Below are 12,467 nucleotides of genomic sequence, written 5' to 3' on the forward strand. Positions count from 1 at the left end.
ATATCTTGTTGGCTTTTCCCCTGTATGATTATATAGTGTCTTTCTTTGTCTCTTGTTACAGTCTTTGTTTTAAAGTCTGTTTTGTCCAATGTAAGTGTTGCTATCCTGGTTTTCTTTTCACTTCCATTTACATGATAAATGCTTTTCCATCCTTTCATTTTCATTCTGTATATGTCTTCATGCGTGAAACACATCTATTGTAGGTAACGTATGGATGGATCTTGCTGTTTTATCCATTCTGTTGCCATGTGGCTTTTAATTGGAGCATTTAGTCCAGTTACATTCAAAGCAGTTAATAGGTATGTACTTAATGCAGTTTTGTTAATGGGTTTATGGTTGTTTTTGTAGTTCTTCTATTTTCCTTTTTTCTCTTCTCTCTGTAGTGATATACTTGGATTCCTTTCTCTTTACGTTTTACATATCCATTATCAGTTTTTGATTTGTAGTTACCACTAAATTTATTTATGACATCTTATGCATATATCAGCCTATATTAGGATGATAGTCTTTTAAGTTTGAACTCATTTTAAAAGCACTTTAACTCTTGTCTCCCCCTCCCACGTTTTAAGTATGTGAGTCATACTTTATATTATTTTGCGAATCACTTAATTTTACTGTTTTTGTGCTGCTCTTACTCTTCCTTATGGTCTTTCTTTCCCACTCAGAGTCCCATATAACATTTCTGGTAAGTCTGAGTACTGGTGATGAATTTGTTTAACTTTTTTTTTTTTTTAATCAGGAAAATTCTTTTTTTCCAATATATGAAATTTATTGTCAAATTGGTTTCCATACAGCACCAGTGCTCATCCCAAAAGGTGCCCTCCTCAATACCCATCACCCACCCTCCCCCCCCCCCCCACCCCCTATCAACCCTCAGTTTGTTCTCAGTTTTTAAGAGTCTCTTATGCTTTGGCTCTCTCCCACTCTAACCTCTTTTTTTTTGTTTTCCCTCCCCCTCCCCCATGGGTTTCTGTTAAGTTTCTCAGGATCCACATAAGAGTGAAAACATATGGTATCTGTCTTTCTCTGTATGGCTTATTTCACTTTTCATAACACTCTCCAGTTCTGTCCATGTTGCTACAAAGGGCCATATTTCATTCTTTCTCATTGCCATGTAGTCATCAGGGAAATTCTTAATCTCTCATTCTATTCTGAATGATAATCTTGCTGGATAGAGTATTCTTAATTGCAGGTTTATTCTTTCAGCACTTTAAATATATCACCACTCTTCTGTGGCCTGCAAAGTTTCTGCTGAAAAATCAGCTGATAGCTTTATGCGGTTTCCCTTGTATGTAACTGTTTCCTTTCTCTCTTGGTACTTTTAAGATTGTTTGTTTATCACAGTTTTTCCCATTTTAATTACTGTGTCTTGGTGTGGACCTCTTTGTGTTGATTATGTTGGGCTCTCTCTGTACCATCTGGATCTGGATTTGTCCTTCCTCAGTTTTCAGGTATTAATTTCATCAAATAAATGTTTGCCCCCTTTTTCCTCTTTTCCTCTTAGATCTTTATAATCATGTATGTCAATAAGTTCCCTTATTCTCATTTTTTATTATTTTCTGTCTCCTCTTCAGCTTGATTGCTTTCCTTTGCTCTGTCATCCAGATCACTGATAAATTCTGCTTCTTCTAGTGTACTATTTTTAACTTCAGTTATTGAGTTACTCATCTCTGATGATTTCTTTTTAATGTTTTCTGTCACTTTTTTTAGGGTCTGACTGTGACCCTCCTCACTTTTCTTAAGTCCAGTGAGCATCTTTATGACCATTACTTTAAATTCTCTATCAAGCATCTTATCTCCATTTTTATTTTATGTCTCTTACCATGATTTTCATGTTCTTTCATTTGTGACATACTCCTCTGTCTCCTCATTTTGTCTAATTCTTTGTGTCTGTTTCTATGTGTTAGGAAAGTCAGGTATATCTCCTGCTCCTGAAAGTAATAGCTTTATGAAGAAGAGGTTCTATAGCATCCTACAGTGTAATGTCCCATGTTCCCCAGAATGTGGCAGTTCAGATGTGTGTCCTATGTGTGTTGCACATATCCTGCTATCGTGGCTTAGCTGAGTTTGCCTTCGATTCAGTTGCCTGAGATGGTTCTCTTTGCCTGTTGGGGACAGGGTTTAGTTCCTGTGTTGTTAGTGGTCCAGTCTGGGGCTGCCTTGAGGTTGAGTTGGTTCAAACTGTATTTGCCAGAACTGTAGTCCGTCCCCAAGAAGCTTTCATTGGTGGGTGAGGCCTGCAGTCAGATCAGTTGTCTGCCCCTAGCCCATTGCTCAGGCCATAGTTGAACTGGTATGTGTGGTTATTCCCCCTCTCCCATCACAGGAGTCACTGTGGAGTGATGCTGGCCCTTGTTGGGTCTCCTTGCACACTGCCAGGGTTGTGACACCACTTTGGATGGACTCCTGCTACAGGAGAACGTGCAAGTGTGGCACATGGTCATAGCAAGGTTTGCTCAGATCTGCTGTGGGAGGAGGCCTGAGCTGCTTTAGAGAACTCCCGTTGACGGTGGGTTGGAGGTTGATCTTTACTGAGCCTTCAGTAGTTTCAGTCATGTTCATGTGCATGTTCCAGTCAGTAATGAAGTGAAATTTTGACAATAGGGACACTCTTAAATCTGCAACTCTTGCCTCTCCAATTACTCACTCCTCAACGTGCTGTGCGTTTAAGGCACATTGGCTTCCCCGGATTCTCATATCTGTCTCTTTGACTTCAGCAGACAGAGCTCTGTTTGACCTCTCTTTCTGCCCCCACAATAGTCTGAAAAACTTCAGGCAGCAAGCTGGGGTAGTCTTACTGCATAATTTGGCGGTTTCTTTTTTATTCTTTTTCTTTCCTGTGCTATATGCTGCCCAGTATCTGAAAACCATTATTTAATGTAGGTTTTTTCCTGTGTTTTGGTTGTTTACATTGGGAATGTTTGTATAGTCCCTATTATTCCATCATGGCTGAAAACAGAAATTCTTCTCTTTCATTTTTTATTTATAGTTAACTATTTTAAAAGATGACTGTTGTCCTGCTCTACCTATTACTGATTTTTTTTTATTTTTAAATAGTGATACGCTAATTTTAAAATTCTTGAAGACACTATAGAAATTTGAAGGTATCCCTGTTGCTTCAAATAGAGCCAATGATTTACCTAGAAAAAAACATAGTGTAGTTAAGATTATCCATTTATCAATTCTTAATTCTCAGTATGTTTTCTGTTTTGGTATGATTTTTTTAAGTTTCTTTATTATTTATTTTGAGAGAGAAAGAGAGAGAGAGAGTGGGAGAGAACGGTGGGGCAGAGAGAGAGAATTCCAAGCAGGCTCTGTTAACACAAAACTTGTGAACCATGAGCTCATGACCTGAGCTAAAATCAAGAGTCGGATGCTTAACCAACTGAGCCACCAGGTGTCCCTGGGTATTATTATTATTTTTTAATAGGACAATTTTACTAGAGATCTAGAAAGATTATAATAAAATGGTTTTACTGACTAGTTTGTTTTTATCCATCCGAAGGATAAATATAAGTGTTTGGAAGTTTATCTGATAACATATAGTAATCTCAGTGATGTTACCTTTTATACCATTGTTGTATGCTACTTATTGAATGAGATAGTCTCCATACACTTCAGAGAGTACCTTATCCAATCAGGAGCATACAACAGTGATTTATAAAAGTACACATTACCCAGCCTGTGACCTTTTTTGAGGATTTTTAAAGTATTGTTGACACATTTTTTCTATAAAATTGTGGCAACTTTCCTTGTAATTTTTAGGATAAATAATAGCATGTTTGTTTCTTTTCTAACTTCTGTAAGAAAGATAAATATCTCCCACTAGTTTCTTTATTGGGATATTTTGATGGAATGTTTTTTAAATGTCTTTAAATTCTGAGATTAATGGTGCTAAATATGATTTGTTTTTCTTTCTCAGATTAAAAATCATTTTTCAATTCCACTTTCTGTTTATGAAGGGGACACTTTATTGGGAACAGCTTCACCTGGAAGTGAATTCAACATACCATTAACATCTTACCGGTGATTTTTTTTTTTTCTTTTTTATTTGCTCTAAGGTGCCATGGAATTTTTAGTTTCTGATTTGGTAGGGATATCTGTCTTTAAGTGATTAAAGTTTAATCAAATCTGTTCTGTTAATAATTTGTCTACCTTATTTAAGTTTCAGGGTGCTTAAAAGGTGTTATAAATTTTTTTAAAGGAAAATGTAATGTGTTTAATTTACACCATGTAAATTACTTACGCTTTTACTAGTAAATACATTTATTACATGCTTACAGTATAGCCATCATAACCATATCATTTTTTCATGATTTTTACAAAATGATGAGCACGATTGGTAGCTTCTAGATTTAAATATACTATTATGAAGAGATTTTTACCTTTGAAATGTTTTAGAATAGAATTTTTAAAAAATCCTTTTAGAAACATAAAATATTTCATCTTTTTACCTATGTATTGTTCAGTGGTAGAATTATAGTATAAATTGTGATATGCAGTACATTGATCTTAAATATTAAAAATTAGATTAACCTGATACAAAGTTTTATAGGTAAAAATTCTTACAGGATGCTGATGATGTATTAGTCTTAGAATTTTAGGGTTAATATCATAACAGATATTCAGGATATTTATATAATCAGGAATTAAAAAAATAATCTCTTTTAGGGATATTGAACTCTCTGGGAAAGTAGAACTTTCCTGAGAATAATCATCGTGGTTGGTCTAAGTACCATTTCAGAACACATGCTAGCCCTGGACCCAGACCTGCGTTGGAGGGTGGAGGCAAAACTATAAGCAGTGCCAAAACACGCTCTTCCTCTAGTCCTTCTGATCCATGCCAAGTTCACTATTGACTCCCTAATGCTTAGAAAGAAATCTAGCAGGTTTAGGCACATATTTTCAGTTAGTAGACCTGCTACTAAAAAGTATTTTATTGCTTACACCTTCAGCCCTAATGAGCCTTTTATTGCTTAGTTCAGACTTGCTGAGGGCAAGAATTCTCTTGTTGAGAGAACAACAAAATGGTTGTTCATAGTATCTGACCTTATTCTAGGAAAGATTTTGGGTGGGTTAGGAGACTAAAGATAGCATGTAGGATATGTTTAAAAATTTCTGTAAAAAGTTTCAACTCCTTTTGTCCTTGAATGAGAAAAGGTAATGGCATTCTGCTTTATTTTTAATAAATGATTGCTGTATATTTTGTGACTCTGTCCATAAAAAGTGTTTTAGAGTATTTTTACACTTTCTGGTTCAGGGGTAAAATATTAACTTGTCAAATGGAAATTAATTAATCTTAATTAAAATTATTAGTGATGAACCAGCTTGTATTTCACATTAGGTATTTGTCTAATCTAATTCTGAGATGTACACTTACATTTAAGGTTTGAGGTCTTATATTTAACAAAGGTACACTTACATTTAAGTTATGAGGTCTTTAACAAATGGCTACCTCTCCCTGGAGAATTTAAATATACTGATTCTTTAATTCATTTAAAAAATGTCAAGTGTTTTGCTGTGTATAAGGCACTGGTGTGGAATGCTACGATGAGTTGGGCATTGCTGCTACCCTTGAGAGATTGATACATTATGTAAATACAGAAGGAAGCAAACAGTGGGTTGTAGAGATACAGAACAGTTAAGAGTTGCAGAAAACTACAGAAAACAAAGAAGGTCTTAATGATGGACTCCTGGGCGAGATACATGCGTTAAAGATAAAATATAATTACAGATTAGCAGGGAAGGGCAGTGTTAAGTGGGAGGAATTGGGTGAATAAAAGTAAGGAGGCCTGAAAGCACAGAGTTTGTAAGTGACTATAAGGAATAGTTGGGAGTTGATTGTCCTATACGTGTTGTAATGTAACATTTGAAACATAGTTTAAGTTTACATTGAGGTACTTGCTCCCTCATTTATATAAATTTTATCTTAATCTTTTTTTTTTTTTTTTAAGTTTATTTATTTTGAGAGGGAGAGACAGAATCCCAAGCAGGCTCCGTGCCATCAGCGCAGAGGCGATGCAGGGCTCATAGTCAAAAATTGTGAGATCATGACTTGAGCCGAGTTCAGGAGTCAGACGTTTGACCAACTGAGCCACCCAGGCGCCCCATCTTTATCTTTCATGTCATCTTTTTCTTCCCTCTTCTCTTAGAACATCTGGTACCCTTATGTTTCAAGATCTTTCACCCCGTCAGCTTTTCTCATTCAGAACCTCTCACCATTGATCATCTTTCTCTGGTGTTTTCTTCCTATTCATTTCTTAAACTTTGCTTTAACCTTGCATGTTTCTCCAGTTCAAGTCTTTTCTTCGGAACAAAGCGTTTTGACAAAATTTTCACCTCTGGAAAATGCTCTGCAACTGTCTAGAAAGACTTAACCACACTCGCATGCCCTCAGTCTGCTGTGTACATATGGTTTTTGTACCTATCACAATGCAGTAGTTTTCTTTTAACATTACATCCCCCACCTGATTGGGATCTCTTAAGAATAAAGAATGACTTATTCATTTGTTTATTTCCAGTTTTACCGTCTCGTAAATAATAGGTCCAATAAAGGTTTTGATAATCCAGATGACTTTATTGGCATTAGTTTAACTTAGAGAAAATTAAAGTTTTTATTTTTAAGTATTAAAAGACTAGAAAAGAGAATGAAAGTCATAGAGAATGTAGAAATAAAACAGGTTAAATCTGAGAATGGGCTTGACAGATCATTAGATTTATGTGTATGTCAAAGAAGATGGAAAAGTCTAGTATTTTATAGTCCAGAGTGCTAGTAGTTAGAAGTTCCTTGAAAGGAACACACTGAGAAGTGGCATGGACAGTTTAGGGTTCAATCTAGCAAATTTAAGTCATCATCAGACATCATTACAGAAGGGTGTGCTGGGTATTTAAAACTACAGGACTGGAGTTTCAGACAATCTGGTTTGGAGATAGTATGGACAAGTTGTTCATCTGCAAGGGATAGTGTCAAATTATAGGTGATTGGTTTTAGAAGTACAAAAATATTTAAGTGTTTATATTTGGGCATTTGAAAAATGATGAAACCTAAAGTATAGTTCAAATGTAAACAGAATGTGATGTTTATAAAGATTAATCGTATGATTTTCTTGCAACCACTTTTGCAACTATGCCCAGTGTTTCAGCAATTACGTATCTGTTTGAAAGCTTTCATGTGATTAACATTGAAAAGGTAGTGATTTAATTTTAACTGTAGAGTCAGCGCAGAGCCTGATGTGGGACTCAAGCTCAAGAAACTGAGATCATGAGCTGAGCCAAAATGAAGAGTCAGACTCTTAATCACCTGAGCCACCCAGGTACCCTGAAAAATATTCTCCTCTTAAGAGCCAATTAATTTGATTAGTTTCAGAAAGTTATGAAAACATCCATTCATTGGTCTATCTTACCTATCTCTAAGAAGAATGGGAAATATAAAAATTTATTACAAGAGCAGGGAGTGATGTAATTTTATTGTTCCTAAGTAGTAATCACTTAATTTTTTTTCTTTTAAAGCATTTTAAAGTATACTGTTTAATCCTTTACACAGATCACCTCTTTCTCTGAAGCCAGAAGATGAGGACTATGAAGTGTGTGAAAGAATTGACTTTGAAGAAATTATAAAAAATGAAGGCACTCTTCTAAAGAAGATATGTAGATCTATAAACCCTGCTAAGAAACCATTTATTATTAATGTTGTCCCAGAAAAAGATAATTTGGCATCTCTCTCCGTGTATTCAGAAGATGGTTGGGACTTACCATACATAATGCATTTGTGGCCGCCTATCCTCCTCCGAAATCTTCTTCCTTACAAAATTGCTTATTATATAGAGGTATTCTAGAGTTTTTTTAATGCCTTCCTGTCTTTGATTTTGTAGCTTTGGTTATTTAACATTATGAGCAACAAAACAATGTTTAAATGTTCTCATACGAATTAATAGCACTGGTGAATGGGCAGTCCAGCTGTCCTTCAAATGGAAAAGAAATGCTTCAATCATATTGTATAAAAAGAGGGTTTTTGCCATGATTTACCTTAGAAATATGGCTGCTAAATTGAATATGTTACATGCACAAATGTGATATACCATTCTCTTAAAAAATTAAAATCATTTATGAAAATAGTATATATATATATATACACACACACACTAGAAAATTCAGAAAAAAGATAATAAAAACTGCCTGTAATTACATCATCTGAAAGTAGTGGTTCAGGTGAAGATAATCATTTCAGGTTTAGAATATAGGCATACCTCACTTTATCACACTTCTCAGAGAAACCATTTTTTTTTTACAAATTTCAGGTTCATGGCAACCCTATGTCAAGCAAGTCTTTTGGCTCCATTTTTCCCACAATATTTGCTCACTTCATATCTTTTTGCCACATTTGGTAACTCTTGTAATATTTCAGACTTGTCATTATTAATTGTTATGATCTATAATCAGTGATAATGACTTGCTGGAAGCTGAAATGATGGCTAATGTTTATTAGCAATAAAGCATTAAAGTGTGTACATGGTTTTCTGGACATGATGCTATTGCATACTTAATAAACTATGGTATAGTGTAAACATAACTTTTATATGCATTGGGAAACCAAGAAATTTATTTGACATGCTCTGTTGTGGTATTTGGTTTATTGTTGTGGTCTGGAACTGAACTTGCATTATCTCTGAGGTATGCCTGTGTATATATATTTAATCTTTTTCTTTCATGTGTATCTCATTTATTATGTTTAAAAGATGGACACTAACTTTTGAAACAAGTGTGAGAATTCGTCTTAAAATATTAGACAAATAGAAACAACAGCCTACATTATATTATTCTCATGCTAGTGTTTTTAAACTTTTTTTTATGTTTTTATTGTTGAGAGAGTGCATGCACACACGTATGTGTGCACTAATGTGAGTGGGGGAGGGGCAGAGAGGGAGGGAGGCGCAGAATCTCTCAGGCTCTAGGCTCTGAGCTATCAGCGCAGAACTCCAGGAGGGGCTTGAACTCATGGACCGAGAGATCATGACCTGAGCAGGAGTTGGATGTTTAACCACCTGAGCCACTCAGGCACCCCTCTTATGTTTGTTTTCTAAAAAGAATATTATGCTCTATAAAGATGCTTTTTCTTTTAAGTACTTTTTGTTTTAACAGATTACATCTGATTCTTTTGTTATAACAGGGATCTTTCCATCTTTTTTTTTAATATGAAATTTATTGTCAAATTGTTTTCCATACAACACCCAGAGCTCATCCCAACAGGTGCCTTCCTCAATAACCATCACCTACTCCTCCCTCCCTCCCACTCTCCATCAGCCCTCAGTTTGTTCTCAGTTTTTAAGAGTCTCTTGTGTTTTGGCTCCCTCCCTCTCTAACCTTTTCTTTTTTTTTTTCCTTTCCCCTCCCCCATGGTCTTCTGTTAAGTTTCTCAGGATCCACCTAAGAGTGAAAACTTATGGTATCTGTCTTTCTCTGTATGACTTATTTCACTGAACATAACACTCTCCAGTCCCATCCACGTTGCTACAAAAGGCCATATTTCATTCTTTCTCATTGCCACGTAGTATTCCGTTGTGTATATAAACCACAATTTCTTTATCCATTCATCAGTTGATGGACATTTACGCTCTTTCCATAATTTGGCTGTTGTTGAAAGTGCTGCTATAAACATTGGGGTACAAGTGCCCCTATGCATCAGCACTCCTGTATCCCTTAGGTAAATTCCTAGCAGTGCTATTGCTGGGTCATAGGGTAGATCTATTTTTAAATTTTGAGGAACCTCCACACTTTTCCACAGTGGCTACACCAGTTTGCATTTTCACCAACAGTGTAGTTTTTAAGTAAACATTCTATTTGCCATGCTATCAAATATAAGAAGATAGCTCTTTACTGTAGTCTAGTGATTATTTTTGTAGTGGTCTATTAATAATTTTTGGGATTTACTATATGTTTATACTTGTCTGATAAATTGGGGGGGCAGAGTTAACAGATCTATGGTTTAAGGATATCTCTTCCATATGGTTGGCAGATACTATAGTGGTTAACAATTTGTACTTTGCTGTCAGATAGATTTGAGATTGAATCCTACCTCTTTCATTTACAAGCTTTATGTCTTTAAGCAAGTTGTATTATCTTTTTATATCATTTGTCCTAGTCCATAAAATAGGGATATTAATAAAACTTGTATAATGGGTATATGGGAAAATGAAATTAGATAATGCTTGTAAAAGATTTAGCATAATGCCTGACAGGACTGTGGTTGCAATTTATTTACCTCTCTCACATCACCACCAACCATTACTGTTCTTATTTTGTGGAATATTAACTAAGATGTCAGACATGAGTAATTTGCATTAGCTTTGCTTTAAGTAATTAAAAATCTTTAAGAGATTCCTTTGTTATAACAACACTAAGGAATCAGGTTAGAGATGATGGAAAAACTGGTGATGAACTATCTATGTGTGTTCCATTCTCAAAGACTTTTAATTTGGTACTTTTGGGGATCACATTTTGTTTGCTAGTTTCCAAAGGATATGATAAATTTTTAAAAAGAGAATTTAGCTGTGGTATGGAGGGAGGATTACAAGGGACAAGAACGGTTAAGAGACTAAAGCGAGAGACATGAACTAATAAGGTCATGGAAGGGTGGACAGAGAGAAATGAACAGTTTTGAGACGTAAGGTGTAGTATAAACAGTGATTGGAAATGGGTGATGAGGGATTGTTAAAAAGCAGAAATAGAAATTAGTTAGGATTGCTTATTTTGGATTACTATCATTTTTTTTTCATTTTTCATTATTTTGTAGTTTTCAAAACTACAATCACTAGTGGATAAGATTTTTTTAATGTTTTACTAATTATAGTGCTTTATAATGTTTATTTCAGCATAGTTTTTCATGATATTTAATTTTATCCTCATAGTTCTTTGAAGTGGAGGGTTTAGACCATTTTATAAATATGATAATTCAAGTCTCAGATTAAATAATTTATAGAAGCTTACACATTTGGCAGAGTTAGAAGTCAAATATAAGTCTTCTGACCTGTTCTGACAGAGGTATTTCAGAAGCATTATGTGTATGCTATTTGCAATCATTAAAGAGAGGTTTTTGGCATATTATTCTGACACATTTAAAATTTTACTGTATTTTTTTTATTACAGGGGATTGAACACAGAGTTTATACTCTAAATGAAGGACAGTCAGCCCATATTTGTACTGCGCAGTTGGATAAAGCCAGACTACATTTAAAATTACTTGACTATCTTAATCATGATTGGAAAAGTGAATATTGTATAAAACCTAATCAGCAAGATATTAGTTTCATCAATTTCACCTGTGTTACAGAAATAGAAAAGACTGATTTAGATATTGCTATCCATGTAACTTACAATATTGGCCAGACCATTGTGGCATTTCATAGTCCTTATTGGATGGTCAATAAAACTGGTCGAATGTTACAGTATAAAGCAGATGGAATTCATCGAAAGCATCCACCTAATTACAAAAAGCCCGTTCTTTTTTCTTTTCAACCAAAGCATTTTTTTAATAACAATAAGGTATGTAAGATTTTTTAAACTTTCATTTTTCTTCAGCTATTTATCACTCCTTTTTAAAGTTTTGAAGAACATTATGAAACAGGTTAGAAATAACATTTATATGTTTGAGGTTAAAATGTTAGATTTTAGTATGCGGAAACGTTTAGTGCGTTAACGTAATATTTATGCTAACAAGCAAAAAATTTATCAATTTACATAGGAATTTTTAAAGATATCTAAATTGTAATGTATTTGGAAATTTTTTTCTAGGTTCAGCTTATGGTAACTGATAGTGAATTGTCAGATCAGTTTTCAATTGATACTGTTGGGAGTCATGGAGCTGTTAAATGTAAAGGCCTGAAAATGGAGTATCAAGTGAGTTCATTCTTTGCTCCTCAAGAAACTTGTATTTAAATTATATCTATCAAATACTTATTTTTATTAGGATGTTGTGGTAATGTAACAGTTTTTGAAATGTTGTTTTTTCCCTTTAGGTTGGTGTCACTATAGACCTCAGCAGTTTTAACATTACCAGAATTGTGACTTTTACCCCTTTTTATATGATTGAAAACAAAAGCAAATACCATATATCGGTGGCTGAAGAGGGAAATGATAAATGGCTCTCTCTTGATTTAGAGCAGGTGGGTAGATGAATGTCAAAAATGTACCTCTTTGGATTTTGAGTTTTACTTGAAGTTAAATACCTGAAACCACTCTGTAAGTTTTTAATTTGCCCCCCACACTCCATTTTATTTGTACCAGGCTCTAGATACTTAATTTTTAAAAACCAAACCTTGTCATTTAGGAATGTATTGCTTGATAAGGGAAGTAGATATTTAACAACTAGTAACCACACAGTGAAAACACACAGAAGAAGACTAGATAAAGTATAAATGCAGTAAAAAGTAGGAAATGATTTGTTCTTTCCATAAAGCTGTTAAGAATGCCTT

General features: G+C 34.5%; 1 protein-coding gene across 5 annotated transcripts in view; it reads left to right on the forward strand.

The window, feature by feature from the left end:
• The window catches only part of VPS13A (vacuolar protein sorting 13 homolog A), a 256,968-nt gene that overhangs the window by 173,838 nt on the left and 70,663 nt on the right, over positions 1 to 12,467 (forward strand). For all 5 annotated transcript variants that reach the window (XM_025931580.2, XM_086685038.1, XM_025931583.2 and 2 more), the window contains 5 exons: positions 3,923 to 4,026; positions 7,544 to 7,826; positions 11,143 to 11,538; positions 11,788 to 11,892; positions 12,012 to 12,158. In XM_025931580.2, the coding sequence (XP_025787365.1) occupies positions 3,923 to 4,026; positions 7,544 to 7,826; positions 11,143 to 11,538; positions 11,788 to 11,892; positions 12,012 to 12,158 (1,035 nt within the window). The remainder of the gene's footprint in view (positions 1 to 3,922; positions 4,027 to 7,543; positions 7,827 to 11,142; positions 11,539 to 11,787; positions 11,893 to 12,011; positions 12,159 to 12,467) is intronic.

This window comes from Puma concolor, chromosome D4 (genome assembly GCF_028749965.1).
Source record: "Puma concolor isolate L17-30 chromosome D4, mPumCon1.1.hap2, whole genome shotgun sequence".
NCBI classification, from domain to species: domain Eukaryota; kingdom Metazoa; phylum Chordata; class Mammalia; order Carnivora; family Felidae; genus Puma; species Puma concolor.